The 27,659-nt window shown below is 44.4% G+C and overlaps 2 protein-coding genes across 5 annotated transcripts in view; both read right to left on the bottom strand.

Annotated features, from left to right (window-relative positions):
• LOC137418166 (uncharacterized) overlaps nt 1-7,683 on the bottom strand; it is a 56,891-nt gene extending 49,208 nt beyond the window's left edge. Inside the window, exon 1 of the mRNA XM_078770231.1 lies at nt 7,612-7,683. Coding sequence (XP_078626357.1) covers nt 7,612-7,668 — 57 coding nt within the window. The 5' untranslated portion in view covers nt 7,669-7,683. The remainder of the gene's footprint in view (nt 1-7,611) is intronic.
• Nucleotides 1-27,659, bottom strand: part of LOC137415872 (E3 ubiquitin/ISG15 ligase TRIM25) — a 732,877-nt gene that overhangs the window by 514,589 nt on the left and 190,629 nt on the right. The gene's annotated exons all lie outside the window — the stretch shown is intronic.

Below are 27,659 nucleotides of genomic sequence, written 5' to 3'. Positions count from 1 at the left end.
TTACCTGGTGTCGATGTGCCAATGGCCGGGTGTCTTCGGCAAGACTCGACCGCTGGTACATTAATGTACCCTTTAGGAACGTCGCGGCCTCTTCAGGTTGTTTTCCGTCATTGTTTTCAGACCACCATATGGTAACCTTAGATCTTTCTTTTCCTCGACCCACATGCAGAAATAGTTACTGGAAGTTTAACGTTAAACTTTTAGAAGATAGTTTATTTACAGACTCCTTTCGTGATTTCTGGGCTGAAATGAGTACTAAAAAATCTTCTTTCTCCTCAATTAGTCTCTGGTGGGATAACCTAAAGGCCCAAATTCGAGTATTTTGTCAACAATTTAATTCGCACTGTACCAATGTATATGCACACAAGCCTTTATTTTTCAACCCACTTTTCCCCGATATCCCGAGGAGTCGCGACTTCTGCCAGCATTTTATAGTGGCCAACATCCTGAAAGTGTGTCATCTCCGACACGACTCTGGACAGGGATGGAAGCCTGCGAACGAGCTGGCGGACCTAACAGGTGTTCGGTCCAGGAGGCAAATCGGGAACATACTAAGAGCGGTGATCCGAAGGGGCCACCAGCTAGGCCTACATTGGACGCAGGACGCAGAGGTTGAGCCCACAGTCCCAAAATTAGGTGTCGCTTTTACCCCAAACGAGCTGCCCCCCATGAGCGCAGGGTCACCCCCCTTCCATGTTATGAGCAGCAAGAGTATTTATAGGTCTTGTGTGAAACTTCTTCTTGGGGACCCACCTCTAGCTGGGGTTACCCGGTGGAAAGGACTCTTGCCTCCCGGTCCCCCCTCTGAGCCTTTATGGGATACAATGTATGCTGGACTTATTTCTAAAAGAACAGGTGACCTTCAGTGGCGTTTGGCCCACTGGATTGTTCCTTCCAATGCTGTCATTCGTTTTTTTTCCCCCATTTCCGGCTGTTGCCCCTTTTGTCCGGTGAGGGAAGATTTGTTTCATGCTTTCATTAATTGTGAAAGACTTTCTCCTTTGTTTCATTGGTTAAATTTTTTTTCCCATAGATTGCAGGTTACCTTTTCTTTGAAAGCTTACATCTTTGGCTTTCCTCCCAAAAAGGGAACCACATCCATTGTATTCGGGTTCCTAACCGCTACTGCTAAACTGGCCGTATACCTGTCGCGGAAGGCGAAGCTGGGCGGCAGACCCATGCAGGAATGCAGTATTATGGTGTTTTTTAGTTTGTTGGTGTCAGCAAGGCTCAAGCTTGAATTTGGCTGTGTCCAAACTGCAAACGACCTTGCAAATTTTGTTGCGACCTGGTGTGTTGGAGGGATTTGTGAGGTCCAAGATAACAAATTGTTAATTTCTGTATAATACAGTGCGGGTGTTTCTTATACACTGTTCCATGCTTCTCCTTGCCGGCGTTTCCCCCCCCCCCCCCCCCCTGGTCTTGACCTACTCTTTCTTTCTTAAGTCTCTCCTCAGGGTTGCAGATGCGATTGTAAATTTGTACATATATAATTATGCCTAGTTTAGAAATTATGCCTAGATTTTCTCCTCGTGTGTTTTTTTTGGTATTTGCACCTTTTCTGTCGCTTGGTTTGCAGTGCACAGATTGTTTTTTCCTTCCGGGATTGCTATGATTTTACTGATTTTCCTGGATGAATTGCTTTTGGTGGTACTCTTGTTTTATACTTTTATAATAAAAAGAGCTTAAAAGTCATCTCTCTCTCTCTCTCTCTGTATCTGCTGTGCTATGCGAAATACTTAGCGTATACCGCAAAGTTAAGGTGCACTGGGAGCAATCTCCTCGCACTGGTGATGGCCCAATTGTTTGTGAGCCAAGCCTCTGTTTCCCAAATTTAGAAGTCACCCCCACTGTAATGAATTCTGGTACAATAATAAAATATTTACCAAAAATACGTTTTGGATCTGCAGGTCTGGAAAATCGTGCAATATACCAGGCCTGCGTCAAAGCAATCCGGCCCTCCTTAGGAACTTGGCAGTCAAGGAAGTGGCACAATTGCTTGCCTACAGAATACCCCTTCCAACCTAACTGGAAAGCCTATTATCACATACTTATTCCAAAGAAAACTGCCGACCTGTCGTGGAGGTTGGCACATTGGGTATTACCCACCAATAAGCTCTTGCATGTTTTTTCTTCTGAAATATCTGACCATTGTCCCTTCTGTGGTGCTCTTGAGACCGTGTCACATGCTTATGTTGAATGTGCACGCTTGATTCCTTTATTTGGTTTGCTGCATGAAATGTGCATGAAGCTTTCTTTAAACTTTACTTTGAATTCTTTCATTTTTTGCTTTGCCTCAAACACACACCAAATAGAAGTGGCTCTAGCGAACTTTCTCGTTGCCATGGCAAAGAAAGCAATATATCGCATGAGGAAAATGCAAATTGAAAATCCTCCAAGATGTACAGATAACCTCCCGGCCTGTTTTAAAGGACTTGTTTTTGCCCGGATTAAAACAGAATTTTGTTTCTATACATATATGGATAAAGTACTGATCTTCAAAAGTATATGGGCATTGAATAATGTGCTTTGCTCTGTGCAAAATGGTGCGCTGATCACAGATTGATCACTCCTCGAGCATGATATGATTTCTTTGTGAGGAGAAAAACACTTTATTATTTTTTTTCCTGTTCCCTTTCTTGATGTACTAATGGTCTTCATGTAAATGTTCCCTTTAAAATGGTTTTGCTTGTTTTTTTACCTCTGATTTGTGAAATGCTTTGTGAAATGGTTGTATTTATACGTTTTACAAAATATACTTTTTGATATTTTTGTAATAAAAGGATGTAAAAGTCAAAGTCTCTCTCCCTCTCTCCCTCTCCCTGTCGGTGCGTTGGGTGTGGCATCATGGCGGCTGTGAGCAACTGCTCTGTGCTTTGGTGAGCCCGTTGCGTTTTCCCCTGCCCCCCCCCCTCCCTCTCCTTCTCCATCCTGTGTGCTTCGGCATTGTGTTTTCATCCGTTCTGCACCCTTGTCTTCGAGAGAGAGAGGATTGAGAGCGGGCCCTTGTTGGGTGCGGCCTACTGGCTTTGACGGCGCTTTGTAAGCCATTTTTGTGCTTAGAACGCACGTTTTATATTTACTTTAGCTCGATTATTTAGGTTTGATACCTTCTTGTCTGGTCCGGACAAGGGGGGGGGGGGGGGGGGGAATTTGATCTGTTTGTTGGTTTTCGACAAACATTGGGTTCTCTCGGTTCTTGGCTACGAACTTTTCTTTGGTCGAGTTAGAATGGCGGGCGAACGTTTCCGCATTGATACGTACGAATCGCTAACTCGTAAACACGGGCTAGCTTGTGTTCCTCCCAACGAGGTGGAAATTAACGATGTGCTTTCCGCCATTGGAAACATCATTGGTGCACACAGTATTCGCGCTGCCTCTCGTATGAATAAGAAATTTGTCGTTTTTTTGTCCGAGGAGCACATGGTAGCGAGTGTAGTCGAACAAGGCTTGTTCATTGAACCGAACACGTTCCTCTCTGTGTTTGCTTTACAAGCCCCGACGGTAAAGATTAACATCAGTAATATCCCGCCATTTATTAGAAACGAGGAGTTACGTGAACAATTAAACAAGTTCGGTAAGGTCGTATCGAGGATTTCGATGGTGCCGATGCGAAATGTTTGCGATCGATTCAAACATGTCATGTCCTTTAAGAGAGTGGTGTACATGATACTGCCTGCAAATGTAAAAACGCTCAATGTCGTGTTGAGTGTGAAAATCAACGGCTTTGAATACAAAATGTATGCCTCCTCGGAGGCTATCACGTGTTTCGAGTGTGGGGCTTACGGGCATGTGAGGAGTGCCTGTCCCAATGCGGTTAAACCGCAGGAACGCGGAGGATTGGTGAGGAGCGACTCCTCTTCACCGCACCATGAAGGGGAGGAGGCGGATCGAGTGGTTAATCCACCCACTGCACCGACTGCGGTGAGTGAAGCGCCAGACCCGTCCCCCCCGACTGGGGGGGGGTGGGGGAGGGAGTGATAGACTTAGAACGTGAGGTGACTAACCCTGCCCCTCCACTTAAGGTGGGAATAAAAGTGGTTGAACCCTCTCTCATTTCGTCCACGATACACGACAGTGCGGACGATACCATGGAAGTATCCGTAGTGGACACCAGGAAAAAAGGTCAGATGCGTTCAAGTGATGAATCCTGTGATTCCGAAGAAAAACAAAATAAGATTCAGATCGTGTCAGGTTCGCAGGACCTCCAGGGTGAGGCCTACACCGGAACCTCCTTGGCGGTAATGGAGATGGTACAGGAAGTGTGTGTACATGAGGAAGATTCGCTGGCACCACTTGCTGAGATTGAGTATGACCCGGAAAATAGTCGATCCTCTCAGGATGTGGTAAGTCCTTGTCCTGATAACCAAACTCGCTCAGACGAGTTAGCAGCTGGATCTGCTAGTGAGGAAAAAATAGATATAGGGGAAAGTCCTTGCGACTGTGAGGATAACGTTAACCCTTCCCTGACAGATAAAAATGAAAGGGATGATGAGGTGGGGGACATACTTATAGCCACAGAGGATATGGTAAATTTGGAAGGGTCTGCAAAGAGTGCGGAGGTCCTTGACCCTGTAGAATTGCTGTTTCCAAAACTAAGTGTTCAGCAAATAGGAGGAAAAGATGCAGATCAAGATGAAGCACTTGATTCTGATGAAACCTCTTCTACTCCACTCTTTAGTGCTTCAAGTGCTCAAGAGAGTGAGGCATGTGATGACAATACCATCACCATGGTTTCTCAAGAAAATGTTATCAAGTTCCTTGAAGAAACGTTCAGGAAAAGACATGTAAAAATCAAAGACTACTTTCCGAATCTGCATGATTTTATTTTGACTGCAAAGAACATGATTCGTGAACCTTATCAGGTTAACATGTCAGAACCTCAATTCCAGAGGCTAAGAAAATGTGTAACTCGAGGGGCAAGGAACTTTATGAATAGTTAACAGAGTGGAGATAAAAGTAGCATCCTTAAACATCAATGGTGGTCGCAGTTGTGTGCGTCGCCTCCAGGTGTTTCAAATGTTTCAGAATGAAAAAATTGATGTGCTGATGTTACAAGAGACGCATGCAAATCAGTCTTCTGAGGTTGAGTGGCATAATATCTTTACAGGTTGTCACTTTTTCTCCAGTGCTTTCGTTGATGCCAAGGCTGGTGTTGCAGTAGTCTTACATCCTAGACTCCAGCCGTTGGAGATCAGATGTAGAGAAATTTGCAAGGGCCATTTACTATCTGTGGAGTTTGTCAGCGGTAACCAAAAGATTTGCACGACTAATGTATACTGCCCTAGTGCGAACTCTGCAAGAAGTGCTTTTCTTCACAAGTTAGCAGGTTTTTTAAGCACTATTGACCTGTCCATGTTGGTTTGCTTGGGGGGAGACTACAACTGTACCCTCAACCCACAACTTGATAGAAACACTCCTGAGCCTCATCCACCGAGTGCAAGGCCTTTGGCACAGCTCATTAAAAAAATTCAACTTGTGGATGTGTGGCGGGTACAGAACCCTAATATCCGGCAGTACACGTGGGTTTGTGCCGCAAGAAATCTTTTGACAATGGCTCGTTTGGATAGATTTTATGTTAACCATGATAAGGTAAATCTTGTCAAGAATTCATATATAAGGCCATCTGGTTTTTCTGATCATCACATGGTTGTTGTTGTATGTGGCCTACCTCATCACGTGTGTAGAAGTGCATATTGGACTTTCAATGTCAAACTTTTACAAAGTGAGCATTTCAAAGAAGCATTCAGAATGGTATGGAAGGAATGTGAAATGCAAAAGTTTTCCTACCTAAATTTAAGGCAATGGTGGGATTGCACAAAATCCCAAATTAAGTGTTTTTGCCAGCAATACTGTCGTTATAATACCTGTAACACACTCGGTGTGATAACTGCCTTAAAAAACGATGTACTTTATTGTGAGCAGAAATCTGGAATGTCCAACGAAAATGTCCAGCAGTTGTCAGAGAAAAGAACACTACTGGCTGAAATGGTGAGAGAGCGTGCATCTGGTGCTTTCGTCCGACTGCGAATGGACAATATCCAACTTGACAAACCAAACAAAGCCTTTTTCAACCTGGAAAAGACAGCCAAGATCCCTCAACAAATTCACGCTTTGCGCTCTTCTGCCGGTGCGCTTCTGTCTTCTCAAAGTGACATCAAAGATGAATTACGAAACTTTTATTCAAAGCTGTTTGCCTTGAGAACTGTGAACCAGGAAAACAGAAACTAGATGTTTGAACTCCTCCCATCTTTGTCTGAAGACCAGCGACAACAACTGGAGCCTGGCATCTCTCTCGGAGAACTTACTGTTGCTCTTAAAGGAATTCAAGATGGGAAAGCCCCTGGACTTGACGGCCTCCCAGTTGAATTTTACAAGGCCTTTTGGGACATTCTAGGCCCTACTCTACTTGACATCTTTCATGATAGCCTTGAACAAGGTGAATTGCCACTAAGTTGCCGGAGGTCAGTTTTGTGTCTCCTTCCAAAAAAAGGGAACTTGCAAGACGCCACAAATTGGCGGCCTGTGTCACTCCTAAATACGGACTATAAAATATTGTCGAAGGCGCTCGCGATACATCTAAAGGAAGTCATCCCCCTTTTGATTGATATTGATCAGTCTTATTGTGTTCCTGAGCGTTCTATTTACGATAACATTTTTTTGGTGAGAGACTTGATCAGTCTCGGTCGTACTACATCTCATGGTTTTGGTTTGGTTCTTTTAGATCAAGAAAAAGCTTTTGACAGTGTTGACCATTCTTTTTTGTTTGCTGTACTACAGAGAGCTGGTTTTGGACAAAATTTTGTTTCCTATGTTAAGTTGTTGTATGAAAATGAATCCTGTCTGTTGAAGGTAAACAACAGCTTATGTTGCCCTTTTCCCTTTCAGCGAGGCATCCGTCAGGGCTGCCCGCTTTCAGGAATGCTATACAGTCTCTCGGTCGAACCTTTACTAGCTTTGCTCCGAAACTCAGTGGAAGGAGTCTCCTTAACAAAAAAACACCAAAATGGTTACTTCAGCTTATGCGGATGACATTTGTGTTGCTGTTTCCAGCCAAAATGATGTGGGTGAGGTCTTTCGATGTCTGTCCCAGTTTGAGCTCGCCTCCACGGCAAAAGTAAATTGGAACAAAAGTGTTGCCTTATGGGTGGGCCCCAGTCCACCTTCCTCAGCTCTGCCTGTGTTACCAGGAGGAATGCAGTGGAACAAGAGAGGGGTTTAAATATTTAGGGTTATTTCTCAGAGTCCAAGCATATGAACAAAAAAATTGGGAGGGTTTCTTGGAAAGAATTAAGCAGAAACTGGCTAGATGGAAACGGTTGCACCACCTTCTATCGCTTAAGGCAAGGGTGACAATAATAAATAACCTGGTGGTTCCTTTTATTTGGCATAAAGTTATCCCCCTCCAAGATACTTGGTCACAGGCATTCAGAGGGTTCTAACTCAGTTTTTCTGGGGAGGCCACCATTGGCTTGGACCAGACACGGTGTGCAGACCCCGAAATGCAGGTGGCCAAAGCTTGATACATGTTCCGAGTCGGATAATGGCTTTCCGCATGTGGACAATAAAGCGTTTATTGTATGGTGAGTGTGTCCCGTGGCGGCCTCTCACAAACGCTTGGCTGCAGGAAGCAGATGGGTTGAAGTATGACCGAGAGCTCTTCCTCATGGACCTGCAGCATGTCAACACGACTCTGCTCCCCGAGTTTCATCAGAGCCTTCTGAATGCCTGGCAAGTCCTTGGAATACAACGATTAGAGGTGTCCTACGATGCAAAAAAATATATGCATGAGCCATTGGTTCTGAATCCTTTATTCCCTGAAATTTCAACCTCCAGGTCATTTATGCATTGCTTCACCTGTAATGGAATAAACAGAGTGCGAGACCTGATGAAGCCTTCCCTAAATGGATGGTTATCCACCGGTTCTCTCACATCAAAAGTGGGGGTTCGGTCATCTAGAATGGTGGACAAAGTTTTGAGAGTTGTGATTAAAACTTTCAGGGAATTAAATATCGGGTGGACTGGGGCAGATGAAGTGGTGGACTCTCGTCTCTATTTCCCCGAGCTCCAAGTCACCTCAAAAAAACAACAGGGTGTCTTCTCAAAGTCAGATGGTTGCGGTGTGTTCCATGTGATGGGGAAAAAAGTTATTTATGGGATATGCCAAGAGGTGATTATACCGGGTTTCACACAACCTTTAAAAAATCGGTGGGATGAGGTCATTCCAGCCAATTCGTTCCTATCTCCAGTGTGGAAAGAGATGTATAGGTCTCCAACCTTAGGTCGAACCGGAGACTTAAATTGGAGACTAGTTCATCAGGCCCTGGTCACCAAATACTTACTTAATAAGTTTGATCCTTCTGTACTGAATGTTTGTCCTTTTTGTGAAGAGGCTGAAAATGTGACCCATGCTTTTGTGAAATGTAAGAGATTGGTACCCCTTTTTTGTTTCCTCCAACAGCTCTTTTATAAATTTCAGTTTGTTTTTTCTGTTGGAATTTTTGTGTATGGCATTGAAAAGAGCACCAAGAACAAGACAGCGGTCCCTTTCTTGAATTTTCTGTGCGGAATTGCTAAACTCGCAATATATAAAACTAGAAAGATCAAATTGAGTGGCAGAGATGAAAATGTGCTCTTTTGCTTTAAAGGAATAGTGTCGGCCCGGATAAGTTTCGGCAGTGTGAACGACGATTGTTTTACAGATGAGGTGTTGAGTTTGTTTTTGTAAATTATACTTACGCTCAATGTCCACATATACATGTATATACTTTCTTTTTGCTTGTACAACTTTCTTTTTCTTGTAAAAATTTTGCGGTGTTCTTCCATGTGTGTTTTGATACTTTTATAATAAAAGCACATAAAAGTCTCTCTCTCTCTCTCTCTCTCTCTCTCTCTCTCTCTCTCTCCTTGAATACATTTCTCTCTCTCTCTCTCTCTCCTTGAATACATTTCTCTCTCTCTCTCTCTCTCTCCTTGAATACATTTCTCTCTCTCTCTCTCCTTGAATACATTTCTCTCTCTCTCTCTCTCTCTCTCTCTCTCTCTCTCTCTCTCTCTCTCTCTCTCTCTCTCTCCTTGAATACATTTCTTTCTCTCTCTCTCTCTCTCTCTCTCTCTCTCTCTCTCTCTCCTTGAATACATTTCTCTCTCTCTCTCTCTCTCTCTCTGTCTCTCTCTCTCTCTCTCTCTCTCTCTCTCTCTCTCTCTCTCTCTCTCTCTCTCTCTCTCTCTCTCTCTCTCTCGCCCCCTGCTGGCTGTCAGTGTTGTTGGGCGTGGCAAGATGGCGGCTGCCTACTGTGTGTTGTGAGTGCTCCGTTTTTTTGGTGGTTTTTCCTGCTCCCAATTCTCTGCTCCTTTGTGTCCTCGTTTGTGTTTGTGTTTGTGTCCCAGTGTTTCCCTTCTGTATTTGAGACGACAGAGAGAGAGAGAGAGGGAGCGCGCACGGTAAGTTCTGTGTGCTTGGCCTAAACAACCTTGTGTTGATGGGGCCTGCGTTCTGCTTGCCGTGCTTTGAAATAGCGACATTTTCTGTCGGTTTTTCATTTTCGAATTTTTGATTTATTATTATTATTATTTCCTTTTTACCTTCGCCAGCGAATTCCGCTCGCGACAGGTCTTTTTTTCCCTTTGTTTTCAGCTATGGCAAACAGTCGTTTGCAGAATAGCATTTACGAGTCACTTACTCGTAAAAATGGGGTAATAGTTAGTCCACCCGACGGGGTTCGGGTCGATGACGTCGTGATGGGCTTGTAGTCTATTTGCAGCCTCTATCATTTCTATTGTGAACCTAGAAATGTTTTATAGTATAAGGTTTTTTGATGGATTTGTCATCCCATGGGGTTAATAAAGTATTTCAGCTTGGTTGTCCTCCGGACAACCTCGGGGAAATTTTTTTATATGCTAATTAAGGCGACCATTACCGGAAATCCTATTTTCTTCAATATCTCCAATACTATCCATGAAATGTTCATGAAAATGGTGTCTATACCTATGTTTTCAGGGTCAAGGATTAAGGTAAACATGTGAAATAGTGTGTATTTACATGTATTGTTATGATACCTACACAAGATACATTGATCATGTAAATATCCATATGATTACGTGCTAACAATGCAAATTCCATTTGATTTTCTTAGTCAGATTTAAAGGAAAAGGTACACCAGGTCCCTGGCTTCAAAAACATTTATCAAAAGGTAAACATGCTTGTATTATGTATTCCATTTGATACTTATTTTGTTACCAAACAAAACTTGACATGTATTTCTCAATATCAAGGTTTCTTAACGAATCAAATCGACTGATTCTCAGTATATCCACACTTATTAACCTCATGCAGAGAACATTTGCATTGATTTATAGTAGATTAAACATAATGAATTATTAAACTTGAGGTTTTGAAAGGCCAAGATATTCAATCTTCATCCACTTCTTGCTCCTCACTGTCCTCATCATTGCGATGATCAGGATCATTTGCTTGGGAATAAGGGTTCAAACACCCCTCACCACCCCCACATTTGCAGTAAATGGTGCAAGATAGTTGATTTTCGCAGCAGCTACAAGTTGCAGAGCTACAGAATTTGCCTTCTATCTTGCACCCACAGCTAAGGACATCAATTAGTCCTGGTGGAGCTGGAGGACCAATGTTATAGCTGGGAGATGGAATGCCATCCTTCACAGTCCATCCAAACTCACTAATATCTACCGTTGGTGGACATTGTTGGTCAGCTGCCTTCCACAAGATCATCTGAAGATGTGCCCGCAGCACATGATGTAGAAGATTGGCATCTGTGGGTGGTAATGCCATGATACGAGCTGGTTTACCTTTCCTTCTTGCATAGATCCTGTAACGGGCAATATTCATGGAGGTGCCAGGAGGTTGGGCATAGATTGCAGCAAAGAAATGTTGCCCTGTTTCCATTAAGTCATCATGTGTGGCATCTTTTTCACCAAGTACATCGGACAGCCCAGGAAAGTCCTGTGCCTGTAATGTCTTGAGAGCACCAAGTTTCCCTTTGTTAAAAGGATAAGATACAGTGTCACAGCCACTTAGAGCATGCATTCCTAACAACTGCATGCATTTAGTGCCCAGCTGCATACAACTTTCATTGATGTTCACAATGTTCCCATCCCAACGCTCCATTTGGACATGACATGAGGAAATCAGCTGTGCTTTCCAGGCCCAGTAAACCAACAACACAAACACATCAGTGTCATCACTGAGGATTCGTACCACATGATCACACTCTGCTACTTGCAGCAGATATGCAATCATAGTCACATCAGCTTCATCGTGTGAAAAGCCACCATCATCTCGACACTCCACCGTTATATTTTCTCCCATGTCAAACGAGGATATTAATCGAGACAGCTGGCATTTGTTGTGTTTGTTTTTCATGATAACAGCCCGGTTTGGGAGTGGACTATTGATGGTGAGGTTGTAATTCAAGGAACCTTCACCACCACGCCTCATTCTTTCATGGTCTTTTGCTGAAAGATCATCATACTTGTAAAATACCAAAATTTTCTCGGCATCTGGAGGATAACAAGATAGTCGTTGCTTGATACCCTCAACTAGAACAGAGACATCACCACCATGAGGCCAGGTGATGTGATACAACAGCTGTTGAGCATCCACTATGATGATGCCTGCAGGGGGAGCCCTCTGTTCGACCACTCCAAGGCGATTGGCAAGCACAGATTTGGTGCCTTTGCGCAAGCAGCCATACTCGTCAATCAGTGCAGAAGGCACTGCACACAATTCATACCGAAAAATGTCTTCTAACTGCATCTGCCGCTGCTGTCCTACCATCAAAAGACGAAGGAAAATTGCCTCTAGATCAAACACAGTCTTGTCGCCAACTTTCATGCCTTGCTTTAGCTGGTCCATAGTTTTCACTGAAGTTGAAATTCTCTCATGGAAGCCTAATGGTAAAGAATTTCGGAATGTTGTGGCCATTACTTCTCCTATCATAAGGGCATCCTGCACATTTACTTCCTTTGGAGCAACTTTCCCATTGGCAATGTTGTACAGAACTGGACTGTCTACTTGTAATGGGTGAGAATGTTGCTCCAGCTCAGCAGCAATGTTTGCATGATCTTGTGCATCAGATCTCTGCCTTTTTTTACCTTCTTCTTTGTGTTTTGTTTCTAATGGAGTACCAAAAACCTCACCAGAGTACAGGATTTCCATAGCATCAGACAGGTATGCAAAAATTGGAAAAGACTCGATCCATTCTGCTACCAATTCAGGTGACAGTGTCATGCCCTTCAAACCACCTTTCCCTCTCTTAATTGCTGTCTGCTCACCAAACTGATCACTTGAGACTGAATTCCAGCAACCTTCATGGTGGCGACAGACATGAGTTCCTTGCAGAAGGTCTGACTTGGCATCAGTTGGTAGGTTCCGCATCTCCAGTAAATGCCAGGTGATGTATCGGGCATAATGGATGTGGCCAGCACTAAAGAAATGAGGCAACATTCGCTCTAAGCACATTTGCTGAAATAACCAATCTCCCTCCCGCTCTGCACGAAGGAACTGATGAGCCAGGAGTGTTGGCTTGATGAAATTATCCACCCAGTGTTTTCCTGTTGGATGATGACATGCATCTTCCAAGTGGGCAGAGATTTCATCAAATGTTTTCTCTCCTTCTTCCAGAAAATCATGAAGCAGGACTGCTGATACCATGCGAAATGCTCTCATAGCCATTACCCATGCCTTTCCATTCATGATACTTGAAAGATGTCCAAATGCTGCACCAACCAAGACATCCAGACCTGACCCTTTCATCAGTGTTCCAATACATCCCAAGAATGACATAATAATGTGCATTGCACCTGGGAAGATGATGACATCTTTGAACCTTTCTGGTTCCCACCACTTTATTTTCTGGGCAAGCATGTACAGCTGCATATCTACTGATATATTGGCACAAGCCATTCCCTGCTCTGACAGTACCTTCTTCATGTAGAGAAGTGAAGTAAGAACAGTATCTGGATGAGAGGGTGGGGCATCTATGAGATGACCCAGTAGATACACAGTCTGTGGTTTCAGTGCCGGAGAACCTAACTCTCTGGCAAGCTGGTTATTGAATCCATGCCATTCAATACTCTGGTCACTGGAAAGAGTGTTCAACCACTGGGCATCCCTCACTTCAGCAGAAGCTAGACTCCTGTTCCTGGCACATACATCTGTGTATGGGATTCCGGATGAAACTAAGATCAAAGGAGGATTCACTTTCTTTGGCCCAGTATAGTGTACCAATGAAATAGACTGAGCCTGATGGACCTGTGCAACACTACGAGGCAGGCGAGGAATCACCAGATTCATGACTCCAAGTTCAGCACTTCCTTTTTCAATGATACCTGCAGGGTTCATTTGAAACTCATGAGCCATGACATGTGTTTCACGACATCCATTGGGAGTTGACACTTGGAGGTCAAAGTTATCAAACCAACCAAATATTGGTCCAATATTTTGATCATTTCAAATGTACATGCAGGTATTTATCATCATCCCAATGTCTGTTCGTTGAAATCAATGATCTGAAATTGAACCATTAAGATCCACAATTTTACATCAAAAAATGGATCAATTCGCATGATATGTCAAAATACATAATGTTTTTTTCATCTGATGACATTTAAAATATATTTAACATAATCCTTGACCCTGAAAACATAGGTCTAGACATCATTTTCATGAAATTATCATGAATAGTTTTGGAGATATTGAAGAAAGTATCATTTCCAGTAATGGCCGCCTTAATTTGCATATAAAAAAAATTCCCCGAGGTTGTCCGGAGGACAACCAAGCTGAAATACTTTATTAACCCCATGGGATGACAAATCCATCAAAAAACCTTATACTATAAAACATTTCTAGGTACCCCTCTCTGGCAACTCGACTATTGGGTGAACTCGTTGGTTTTGAAAATGTGTTAGCAGCTTCAAAGATGAACCAACGAGTTGTTGTTTTTCTTTCCGAGGAGCGCTATGTCGCTCAGGCGGTTGAAACTGGTTTGTCCTTACCGCCAGATATTTTCTTTAACGTTAGTATGTTGGACTCACCGGCGGTGAAAATCACTTTATCTAATTTACCGCCTTTTGTTAAAAACGAACAGATTTTGTCCGTTTTAACACAGTTTGGCACCGTGGTGTCAAAAATCTCCATGATTCCCTTCCGTTTGCGTTCGGATTCTACAGTCTGCCATATCATGTCCTTCCGGCGGCACTGTTATATGGTGTTAAAAAACAATGCTCAATCGCTCAATGCCTCAGCTACGTTGGTCGTTGAAAATCGAAATTATCGAATGTACATCGCAACAGAGACAATGACGTGTTTCACGTGTGGTGCCTTCGGACATTTAAAAGGTGCTTGTCCGAAGTGTATATCCGGTGGCACATCTAGACAGTCAGGAACAAATGCCGATCCTAGTGGCACATCTAGACGGACAGAACCAAATGTCGATCTTCGCAATGATAATGGCACGTCTGGGACGGCAGATCAGCCTTCACATTCGAGCGCGGAAATCGGTAATTCACCGGCTGATGACGCGGGTTTTACTACCGTGTCCTCCAGGAGGAGTTATAAAAGAGGAAGCGGTAATGAGGACATACAGGCGAGCGTTTCGAAAAAGATAGCGCCGTCGAATGAACGTAATGTTTCTTTTTTAGAAGCAGAAGCTCCTGCAGCTGGTCTTCTGCTGCAGAATAGGTTCAGTGTGTTTGCTGAAATGGAAGAAGACGTTTCCGTTCATTCCTCTCATGAACAAGGACCAAGCGCAATGCCCCAACATGTTGTGGTAACCACCCCGGTTACTGAAACTAAAGTCAAGAACCACAAACTTGCTCTCGTCCCGCGCCCTGCTGACGATGAAGTGTCTGAGGTAATGGAGGCAGAAGAAGTAGCAGCTCCAGAAGGAGAGTGCAAAGCCTCTGATATAAAAACGTTAATCCCCGTTACGGTTTTTAAAACTCCCGCTGTGGAAACAGCTGCACCTTTAGTAGAAGACGATATTCCCGTTATGAGAGCATCGGTTTCGGTGTGTGGGGGAAAAAATTAAGACCTTTCGGATTACGACTCAGATGGGGCCTCATCGCTTGCCTCTAGTGCTAGTAGCGAGGTCTGGAATGACCCAGCAATAGCCAAGGAACTGGAGGGTGATGATGATTTATCACCCACGGAAATTCTAAAGTTTCTTCAGGACACCTTTCGAAAGAAAAAGGTTAAAATTATGACCTTCTTCCCGAACCTGTCTGGCTTTATAAACTCCTCAAGACGTCTCCTCCTTAAGGCTGAACAACTTGGTGTGACTGAGTCACAAGTATTTCGCCTTAGAAAGTGTGTATTGAAAGCTCGGAAAGAGCTACAAGCACACCCTAACTTCCCTTTACATGATAAACCTTCCCTACCTACACCATGACCTTCTCTGTTGTAACTTTAAATATAAATGGGGGACGTTCACCCCTGCGTAAAGCTCAGGTAAAGTTGCTTGTCGAGCAAAAACATTTCGATGTTGCTCTTTTGCAAGAGACAAGATGTAGCTCTTCGTGCATGAGCGAATGGACTCGCATCATGAAAGGACAGTGGTTCTTTAGTAGCTTGACCTGTCCTAGTGCTGGAGTGGCTATTTATTTAAATCCTTCTTTCTGTCCTGAAAATGACACTTTTAAGGAGATTACTAAAGGGCATTTAGTTTCAGTTAATTTCTTTTATAATGGTTATAAACACACTTTAATAAATGTATATTCACCCTGTACGAGCACAGAAAGATGAGTTTTTTTCACACAGTTAGAAATGTCCCTCACACACCTTGATTTTGATGGTCTTGTTTGTCTGTGTGGGGACTTTAATTGCACATTGTATCCCACCCTTGATCGTAATGGAGAAGAGCCCCACCCATCAAGTACAACACCCTTAAAGAGAGCATTGTCCAAATTCTCCCTTATGGATGTATGGAGACTCCAGAACCCATCTGCACGGCAATACACGTGGTGCCGATGTGCAAATGGCCGGCTATCTCTTGCAAGGCTAGACAGATTTTACATCAATAATGACTCTCTAAATGTCATAGACCATGTTGACGCCACCCCAAGTGGTTTTTCGGACCATCACATGGTTGTTCTTCATATACTCTCCCCGGCTCGAAATCGTGGCACTGCCCATTGGACCTTCAATGTGAGTTTTCTGCAAGATGATGCTTTTCCTGTCGCCTTCCGAGCCTTTTGGGAAGTTTTACTACTACGGAAGCCTTCCTACTCCTGCCTCACACAATGGTGGGACAATGCGAAAACCCATATTAGGACCTTTTGCCAGCAATATAGCTCCTTTTGTACAAAGAATGAATCTGCGCTGCAATCTCTAATTGCCAAAGAAATATTGTCTCTCCAGTCAAGCCTTCCAGCTCCCAGTGCCGAAAGGACTAGTTTCCTAATAGCAACGAAGAAAGCACTCCTTGCTCAACTCTGTGCAAAACAAGCCAGAGGGGCTCTAATAAGGCTACGAATGGAGAACTACAGCTCTATTGATACTCCTTCCAAGTTTTTCTTTGCTTTGGAAGCACGATAAAAGAGAAACCAGCAAATAACTTCGCTGCAGGCACCAGGAGGCCAAACAACACACGATCCAAAAGACATTAGAAGCTTGACAAAACAATACTTCTCTGACTTGTATTGTGCCAGAAACACTAAAGAAGACATGATTCGTTCCTTAACCACTTCTTTGCCCACCTTGTCCGAACCTGCATGTCAACAACTTGACAAGGAAGTGACTCTTGACAAACTTTTTACTGCTTTGCAAACTTTGCCCACAGGTAAAGCTTCTGGACTTGATGGAATCCCTGCAGAGTTCTACAAAACCTTCTGGGATTTGTTGGGACCTGAGTTGCTTGACCTCTTAGTTGATAGCCTACGATCAGGCTTGTTACCAATCAGCTGTCGCAGGGCTATACTTGCTCACATACCTAAGAAAGGAGACCTCCAGCAACTTAAAAATTGGCGTCCCATTTCGCTCCTCTGCACGGACTACAAGATTTTTAAAAAAGTTCTTGCCAACCGCCTCAAACCTCTGATTGGGGAGGTTGTACACCCCGATCAATCCTATTGCATTCCTAAAAGGACAATACACGATAGCATTTTTATTGTACGTGACATGATTGATATTTGTATTGCTGAACATAGAAATGTTGGTCTGGTGTTTTTAGACCAAGAAAAAGCTTTCGACACGATTTTTTTTTTTTTGTATACAAGATCGAGGCTCGTGAAAGAGCTAACATTAATCACACAAAAAGACAAACCGACACACAAAACACAAAAAACAAGGGGAGCGGCAGACAAGATGGGGAGGGAGGGGGAAGGACACAAACACAAACACAACAAACACAAACACAAACACAAACACAAACACAGGACACAAACACAACATTTGAGAGCAGGGACATCGGGAGGACTTGGGGGGGAGGTGGGAGAGGAATAAAACATATGAACACTGCAAGGACTCTGGGGTGAATTACCGGGGGTAGAAAAGATCAAGGTTTTCGATGGGGGAAGATAAGAGATGGTGGTGAACAGCTGTTTTAAAGACCTGGAGGGAGGAGTGGGATTGAAGGGAGTGGGGGAGTTTGTTCCAGAGGCGGGAGAAAAGGGGAATGAAAGAGTGAAGGTGAGCAGAGAGCCTAGACTTTGGCAGTTTAACCATAAGAGGGTTGCAGGCAGATCTTGTGCGACCTGAAGGAATATTGGGGGGACAGAGCACAGAGAGAGCTGGGGGAGCAAGGCCGGAGAGGAGTCGGTAGAAGACAGAAAGACCACCAACCTGCCTGCGGTGAGTGAGTGAAAGGCCCTCGGAGTTGACTACATCGCAGGAGATTCCAATGATTCTGAAAGCTTTGGCCTCAACAGCGTGAAGCCGAGCAAGGTGTGAGGCAGGAGCACCAGCCCAGAGGGGGGAACAGTATTCCAATGAGCTGCGGATGAAAGCCTTGTATGTGGTGAGGAGCTCAGGTGTGCCAAGGAAGGACTTCGCACGATGGAGGATGCCCAGTCGGCGACTGGCTTTGGAGGCCAGCTTGGAAATGTGGTTTTCCCAAGAAAGATCATGGCAGATAGTGAGACCCAAAAGCTTGAGCGACAGAACTTTTTGGAGAGGATTGTTGAGAAAGTAGATGGGAGGGTTGTCCAGTCGGTCCTTTCGGAGAGACATTGTAAGAGTGTGAGATTTGTCAGTATTGAAAGACATGTTCCACTTGTTTGACCAGTCTGTGATTTTGTCCAGGTCTGCAGAGAGTGAGGACGCTGCAGACTGCCGATCTGAGGGATGAGGAATGGAACGGCAGATAGTGGAGTCATCAGCAAAGAGATAGAGAGGATTTTCCAGAGAGTCGGAGAGATCATTGATGAAGACCAGAAATAGCACAGGGCCCAGAACACTACCTTGGGGAACTCCAGCCAGAACAGGAAGGGAAGATGAGAGAAATCCATTCAGGGCCACACGTTGCCTACGACCAGAGAGGAAATCCGCATGCCATGAGTGGAGATTTCCCTGAATACCATAGGAGGTGAGTTTGGTGAGCAGAGCTGGGTGCCAGACCGTATCGAAGGCACGTGATATGTCAAGTGAGACAGCTCTGATTTCCTGTTTGGCATTGAGGACCTCCATCCATTGTTGAGACAGCAGAAGCAACATGTCCAGAGTAGAATGACCTGGTCTGAATCCAAATTGATGATCAGAGATCAAGCCATTGGAGAAGAGGAAGGATTTGATATCTGAAGCAATGATGGATTCCATGACTTTGCTGATAATTGGGAGCAGGCTGATTGGTCTGTAGTTGCAAGGATCTGTTTTTGCACCTTTTTTGTGTAAAGCGGTAATGTTTGCTGATTTCCAAGATGCTGGCAGATGACCTTGAGCAAAAGAGAGGGTGAAAAGAACAGAGAGAGGGTGAGATAGAGCGGCAGAGCAGGATTTTAGGACCCGAGGGCTGATGCCATCTGGTCCAGTTGCAGAATCAGCGTCGAGGTTTGATAAAAACTTCTCCACCTTGTCAGGAGAGAAGGATACAGACTCCAGGAGCAGTTGGGTTCGACTGGGAAAGGTGGGAACAGAGAGAGATGGGTTTGGGACACAAGATTTTGAGGCAAACACAGAGTTGAGGCATTCGGCTTTGTCACGTGCGGTGTCAACTGTGTAGCCATTTGAGGTAAGGGAGGGGATGGAGGGGGAACAAACACCAGAAACGGATTTGACCAGACGCCACCAGGATTTGGAGGAAGGAGACAGGTTTGAGAGTTCAATCTTGAGTGTGGAGAGATAGTGCTTCCTGGCACTCCTGAGGGTAGAAACACACTTGTTTCGAGCTTGGTGGAAGGAACTGAGATTGCCTTCAGTTGGATTTGCCTTCCAAGATGCAAAGGCAAGTTGTTTCAGGGCAACTGCCTCACCACAAGATTCAGTGTACCATGGACGGGAGGAAGGGTAAGACAACTGAAGACGAGATGGGATAAATCTGTGCATGAGAGAAAGCAGTTTGCTTTGGAAGAATTCCCAGGAAGAATTGATGTCAGAGGCATTAGAGATGGGAGACCAGTCCAGTTGATTGATGGCTGCTTGCAGACCGTGCCAGTCGGCCTGAGTGAAATGCCAGACTCGTCGACGCTGAGGAGGCTCTCTGAGAATGGCCAGAGAGATGTCCACTTTAACAAGCACATGATCAGAAGAACCGATTGGAGCAGAAGAAGAGCAGCAGACATTTGCAGGGAAGTTAGTCATAACCAAGTCCAGAAGAGAAGATACTCCATTGACTGAGATCCGGGTCGGGAAATTGACAGATTGTGTCAGTCCCAATGAGTCGCAGAAGTCCTTTGCTGAGGTGCCATGGCTGGTGAGAGATGAACCCACACCCAGCCAGCTGGCATGATGACAGTTGAAGTCGCCACATATGAGGAAGAGAGAGTTTGGATGAGTTGATAGAAGTTGGTCCATGTTGTCCGACAGAGAAATGTAAATGGAGTCATCACTGTTTGGAGGACGGTACAGAACACATATGAACAAAAGGTGGGAGCGGAGAGGAAGCCGTAGCCAGAGGTACTCCTGTGGGTGGGGTGGAGAGAGGGCAGTGCAGGGAGAGTGAGGAAGAGAGTTTTTGATAAAGATAACCACCCCACCACCAGGACGAGGCTCAGGTCTATCGTACCGGAGGAGGGAGTAACCAGGAAGAGATATTAAGGAATCAGAGACATCTTGAAGGAGGAAAGTTTCTGTTAAGCAGATCAAGTCTGGATTTTCAGAAGCAACCTGAATGGAGAGATCAATCAGGTTTGAGCGAAGGCCCCAGATGTTTGAGGTCCATACCATTAGTGAGGAGAGAGGGGGAGCATCGGGTGCAGGACAGGGGAGGGGAGGGGTAGGGTCAGATGAAGGGTGAGAGGGGGATGTAGGAAGAGCAGTTGATAGTGTGTCAGAGATTACAGAAGAGTTACAAGAAAGGGAAGGATGAGGAGGATGAAAGGTTTGATGGTGATGGAATGAGGCACAGTGAGAGTTTGTTTGAGGGGGGGCAGAGGAAAGTCGAAGGTTGGGGGAGGTGGAGGTATGACATAGAAGGGAGACGAAGTGGGGAGGAGGCAGCTTTGAGAAGGAGGTGGGAGGAGGGAGAATTTGGGATGGATGGTTGGGGGGGAGATTTGAAGGGGAGGGGCAAGGGGGGAGTTTAGAAAGTGGATGATTAATGAAAGATGAACATATATCTCAAACATATCCTCAAACTTAACTGTGATAAATCTGAAATAATCATCATTGGCCCAAAAACGCTCACCAAGTCCACCCATAACTTTGCCCTCAACATCGACGGTTTCCCAGTGTCCACCTCCCCTCACATCCGGAATCTTGGCATCATCTTTGACCAAACCCTCTCCTTCGACAAATACACTAAACAGATCACAAAGACAGCCTTCTTCCACCTGAAAAACATCGCCCGTCTCCGTCCATCCCTCTCCTCTGTGGCTGCAGAAACCCTCATCCACGCCTTCATCACTTCCCGTCTGGACTACTGCAATAGCCTCCTTTATGGTTCACCCTCAACAATCACCAATAAACTCCAATACATTCAGAACTCCGCTGCCCGTCTACTCACCCATTCCCGGACCCGTGACCACATCACCCCCGTCCTTTACAAGCTTCACTGGCTCCCCATCTCCCAGAGAATCCAGTACAAAATCCTCCTCTTGACCTACAAAGCCCTCCATAACCTGGCCCCATCCTACCTGGCTGACCTCCTCTCCAGACACACTCCCACCCGCAACCTCCGCTCTGCTGGTACCAACCTCCTGACCCCCCCCATCCGGACCAAATTTAGATCCTGGGGGGACAGGGCCTTCTCCATCGCTGCTCCCACCCTCTGGAACTCGCTACCTCACACCATCAGAGACTCCTCCTCACTCACCACATTCAAAACATCACTCAAGACCCACCTGTTCAACACTGCATTCAACATTTAACCCACAGCATCTAACCCCTGACTATCTCCTCTCCTTCTCCCTCCTTTGTGCTTTGAATATTTCCCTATTGATTCTTCTTTTTTTGCAATTGTCTTTATGTTTTGCTATGCGTTATGTTTTGCACTCTGTCAAAGCGTCTTTGGGCTTCCTGAAAAGCGCTATATAAAATAAATGCATTATTATTATTATTATTATATATAACAAATTGGGTTTGTTGTGATTTTCAAGTTAGCGATTCGTTTAAGAACGATGGAGGAGGGATGGAATGAATGAGAATTTAGAGCATGGAGTGATTTGGAATCAAAAGAGATTGAATATTTTTTTGAAATGGAATGAGTTGGAGAGGAAATTGAAAGGAGCCTTTTAAATAAGAAGAAAAACAGCGTGTTGTAATAAACCACTGAATAAAACACTGAAGGGGATAGTTGAAACATATTTAAACAGAACTGTGAAGAACAATCTTATATTGACAAAAATACCAATGGGGAGAGGAAGCCTAGAGCGACGACCACGAGTCACTTGAACAGGGCAAAAGGTGGAAGGCCAAGAGTGATTGATCACTCTTATCTCTTTGCTGTTTTACGGGGGTTTGGTTTTAAGGAAAATTTCATTTGTTATATCAAAATATTGTATAATAATATTTTTAGCTTGCTCAAAGTAAATAACATCTTAAGTCAGCCTTTCCCTGTTACCAGGGGTATTCGTCAAGGGTGCCCCCTGTCTGGCCTTCTATACTCCCTATCAATTGAACCTTTACTACATCGTTTACGCACACGGCTACAAGGGTTTTATCCTCTGCCGTTAGAAAATCCCGTAAAGACCATTGCTTATGCGGATGACCTCTGCGCAATTGTGTACTCCGATGACGATGTTCGTGCTCTGGTTGAGTCTGTCGAGGAATTTAGCCTGGCAAGCTCGACTAAAGTTAATTTGGAAAAGAGCAAAGCTTTTTACTTAGGTCCACAGAATGAAACTCCCCCTCCAACCCTACCAGGGCAGCTTGTATGGACCAATGAAGGAATACACTACCTCGGTGTCTTTCTTGGAACTCAAGATTTTATTTAAAAAAACTGGGAGTCGCTGATTACCAAAACTGAGCAGCGGTTGATAAAATGGAGGGGACTATCGAGGCAGCTTTCCTTCCGGGGTCGTACTCTGGTCATTAATAATCTCGCGGCATCAATGCTCTGGCATGTTTTCAAAGCACTGCAGGCCCCAGGTTTTATCCTTAAAAAACTTCAAAGCTTTTTTGTAGATTTTTTCTGGGGGGGAAAGCACTGGCTCCGGCCAGGAATACTAAGCCTGCCGACTGCAGAAGGTGGACAGGGGCTAATAGATGTGACGAGCAAAGTGATGGCTTTTCGCCTCCTTTCAGTACGAAGGCTTCTATACTCCGACGTCCCATGGAAAGCCATTGCCCATTGTTTGCTTAAGCAAGCTGGGAAACTTGGCTATGGTGACGAGCTTTTTCTTCTTGACGCGAAGCACGTGGATATGACATCGGTCCCGTTGTTTTACCGAAGCATGCTGGAAGCGTGGCAGGCTGTTTCTTTTCGCCGTGACACCAGTGCTTACTCCCTTCAGATGTTTTTAAATGAACCAATATTTAAATTCTTTTTTTGATGGGGTCTGTAGTGACAGATCTTTTATGCAAAAGTTTATTGATGTCGGCGTTACCAGAGTAAAACACCTCAGGAACCCCTTTGTACATAGATGGAAGCCAGCTGCTGACATTGCCGTGGCCACCAGTGTGAGGTCCATCAGAGTTATTGGCAGAATTTTCTCTGTGATTTTACGGACCTTTAAGCAAACCGGGTTAAAATGGGACCCAGACATAGAAGATGCCCTCCATCGATCCCAATGTCCTTTCCCAAATCTTTTAATTTTATTTCAAAGTTTTAGGCTCTTTAACCAGATGGAGAAATCCTCAGTGTACAATCTATGTGTTCTCACTCTTTTTCCTGGCAAACCTGCAGAGCCACAAGCTCATTGGCGAGCGCTGCTTCAAGCTAACCGTTTCACAACAATAAACTGGCAGGTGATGTACAAAGAACCTACTGTCAAGCGCTCGGGTGATCTACAATGGCGGTTAGCGCACAATATCCTGCCTTGTAACATCCTGTCCCACCGTATATGTCCTGAAAACTCGGAATTGTGCCCCTTTTGCGACACCCCAGAGACCATTTTTCACATTTTCATTGAATGTTCAAGGTTGGCCTTGTTTTTTAAAATCCTGTCACGTGTGATCCGGGGGCTCGGTTTGACTTTTACACATTGTGTTTTCATATTTGGTTTTAATGTCTTGTATCAATGTAAAAATGAATGTCTTTTAGCAAACTTTCTGTGTTCTGAGGCAAAACTTGCCATTTATTTATCGAGGAAACGAAAACTGCAGAACACTGACGTTTTAGCTGATGACGTTTTAACTGTTTTTAAAGCATTGGTTACATCGCGTGTTCTTTTTGAGTTTGAAACTCAAGATCCTGCTTTATTTAAAAACCGGTGGTGTGCGAAACAATCCTTATGTGGTATGGTTGGTGGTGTTCTAACAATCAATTTATAAATCTAAAATATTACTTCTTTGTTACCCCTTCCTTTCCTGGTTATTTCTTTTGATGCCTGTACAAACATCCTTCACCATGTAAAACTTGTTTTCCTTGTAATAAAGGGGAAGAAAAGTCAAAAGTCTCTCTTTCTCTCTCTCTCTCTCTCTCTCTCTCTCTCTCTAGGCCATTTGTGGTGGGCGTGGCGTCATGGCGGCTGTGAGCAACTGCTCTGTGTTGTAGTGAGTTCTTTGTGAGTTTTCCTCCTCTCCTGCCCTCCCCTGCCCCCCCCCCCTCCCTCTCCTTTCCATCCTGTGTACTTTGGCATTTTGTTTTCATCCTTTCTATACCTTTGTCTTCAGGAGAGAGAGGTTTGAGAGCGGACCCATTTTGGGTGCGGCCTACCGGCTTCGACGACGCTCTGTAAGCCTTTTTGTGCTTATAATGCACGTTTATTATTTATTCTAGTTTGATTTATTTCGTTTTGGTACCTACTTGTCCGGTTCGGACAAATGGGGGGGGGGGGGGGGGGTGTTAATTCGCTGGGATGGCGAATACACGCTCTCGGTTAGAGGCGTTCGACAACTTAACAAGGAAGCATGCATTTGTGTGTGTTCCACCCGAAGGAACTTCCACTGAGGACATTGTTTTGTCGGTGGGGAAAATAATCGGTTGTGAAAATGTACGAGCAGCGTCGAGAATGAATCAAAAAGTTGTTGTATTTGTGTCCGATGAAAAATTCGTTCACGATGTTGTAAGTGCGGGTTTAACCACAGAGACAGGTCTCTTTGTCTTGGCGTCGCCTATGGACACTCCGTCGATGAGGGTCGTCATATCTAACGTACCCCCATTTATAACCTGCAACCAGCTGATGTCCGTTTTGTCCCGATATGGAACAGCTGTGTCAAAAATCACAATGATTCCGCTCCGGTCTCAGGATGAACGTGTTAAACATGTGATGAGCTTCAGACGGCAGGTGTATATGGTGCTTCCGGATCGAGGCGATGACACAGGGTTAAACATCACGTTCAAGGTAAAGGTGAACAACCATGAGTACCAGATGTATGCGTCATCGGCCTCATTAACATGTTTTCAGTGCGGAGCTTTTGGCCATGTGAAAAGGTTTTGTCCGAAGGTATCGTGTGTAAGGTGTGGTGAACCAGGTCATAGTGACGCTGATTGTAAAAGAGATAACACCCCGGTCTCTAACGTACGAAACAACGTAAACCGAAATACCCGAACGGTTCCTACCGACGCTCCCTCGCACTCGAGGAGTAGGGATAATACTCCTGTTCATCTTAGTGAAAACGACAACACCGCTGATTCGGTAAATAATGAAATAACCCCAGATAGCCCACCTGTGGTGGCAGATGCTACGTGCAGTGAGGAGATGGAAGAAAATCCCATTGTGGTGACAAAGAAACGAAGAGCACCTGGTGCTTGTAACACCAACATTACTTTGAAAAAGGTAGTGTTGGATAAAGAGAGTGTGGGTGCAGACGCCCTGGAACGTCTTTCTCAGGTGTCCACAAGCTGTGTTGACACCAGGGAGAAGGAACATGAATTAATTAATTCTGAAACATTATCGGGCAGCACCGAAAACCTGGGAGAAAAAGTAGATGGTGAGACTAAAGATGATGGTGAGCCCATTAGTGAGCCGCCACCTTCACTACCTGCTGAGACCGAGCGGATTGGGAATGTCTCAGCCCCAAGCTCCTCTTTACCCCTGCAAGATCTAAATCATGACACTGGTTCGTCAACTGAGCCAGTGAACATCTCCCTGCAGGAGGGTGAAGCCGAGATTTCAGCTCCTGCTGAATGTCCCGGGTACCAGAGTGAGGATGACTCTACCATAGAACATTCCAGCAAATCTTCGGACTTGGCTGGAATCAAAATGGGGACTGGGCAGACTGATATATGTGACCCGGGCGGAGCTGATTCTGATTTGTCAGATTCAGAGGATGAAGTTGAGATGACTGAGTTGTCTCAATCTTCATCAGATCAGTCATCCATAGCCTCTCAACTCGTTATTTCTTTTCTGAATGACACCTACCGACACCGAAATGTGATTGTAAAAGATCATTTTCCTTATTTAATTTCATTCATCCAGGCTGCAAAGGACATAATTAGGAGGCCAGATGAATTTCATTTAACAAGGTCGCTGTTTCATCGGTTTAGAAAGGCTGTTACAAAAGCAGGGAGCGAGATTTCCCAACAACCGCTCACGCCTTTTGATAATCCATGAAAAAAATCACCTTTGGAACCTTAAATATGAATGGCGGAGGTGCAAGCCAAAACCGCCAGGTTCAGGTGAAAAGCTTATTTGAGCGCAAGAAAATTGATGTACTCTTACTCCAGGAAGCCCATATAATTCAAAATGGGGAGTACGACTGGTGTCGCCTCTTTAAAGGACAATGTTTTTTTAGTAACATGTCTTCTTCTTCTGCTGGTGTAGCCTTTTTACTCAGACCAGGCCTAGTACCTGAGTCATGCCTCTTCCAGGAGGTGATTAAAGGCCGGTTTATTTCATTGGAACTGGTCATTAATAATTTTCGGTTTACACTATTCAACGTTTATGCACCAAGTGAGAGTGTGGAACGAAGAGCTTTCTTTTCATCTTTGATTCGACACATGCAGTCGATAGATCTCAATAATTGTATTTGCATGGGGGGTGACTTTAATTGCACCTTTAAACCCAGTATAGACCGAAATACAGCAAAACCTCATCCCGAAGGTAGTACTGATTTGTTAAATTATTTTTCGGCAGTGGGTGTGCTAGATGCAAGGAGACTGCATTACCCCAAAAAATCTGAGTATACTTGGGGACGATGTGCCAATGGGAGAATGACTTTCGCTAGACTTGACTTCGCTAGGTACATAAACTCACAGTTCAGGAATGCAGTTATCTCTCCAAATCATTTTCCATCTTTGTTTTCTGATCATCATTTAGTTACCATGGGCCTCTTTTTCCCTCAACCCTTACGCAAAAGTGCATACTGGAAATTCAATACCAGTCTTCTCGAAGATGCTTTGTTTAAAGACGCCTTCCGTGCTTTTTGGGTCATCCAACTTTCAAGAAAGCCCTCTTTCTCTTCTTTAGCATTATGGTGGGATAACACAAAAGCTCAGATTAGAGTGTTTTGTCAGCAGTTTGTTTCAAATGATACTGACGTAAAAAATATAACAATGGCTTGTTTAGAAGCTGATATTATACGGTTAGAGTGTAAACTGGCTAAAGATAATATCAGAAGAGACCACAGGTTATTGGTTGAAAAGAAGGCTCAACTGAGAGAGCTGATTCAGGAGAAAGCAGCAGGCCTGTTAATCAGATTAAGAATAAACAATTTAAAGGTATCAGACACCCCGAGTAAATCTTTTTTCCAAATGGATTTTGTAAATAAGTCACCCAAAACCCTTTTCTCTGTACAAGACTTTAAGGGAAACATGGTTGCCAACCCTGGAGATGTAAGGTTGTGCATTAGAGAGTTTTTTTCAAAAGTTTATGCAAAACAAAATGTTTGTGAGCAAACCATGAAATTTTTAACTTCTCACCTTTCATCCCTAACTGAGCCTCAGTGCCTGGGCCTGGATTCAACAATTACTTTGCCTGAGCTAACGCAGGCC

The sequence above is a fragment of the Myxine glutinosa genome, chromosome 1 (genome assembly GCF_964187855.1).
Source record: "Myxine glutinosa chromosome 1, kmMyxGlut1.1, whole genome shotgun sequence".
In the NCBI taxonomy this organism is placed as follows: domain Eukaryota; kingdom Metazoa; phylum Chordata; class Myxini; order Myxiniformes; family Myxinidae; genus Myxine; species Myxine glutinosa.
Note: the sequence above shows the minus strand (reverse complement) of the source record. Positions and strands in the feature narration are given on the sequence as shown.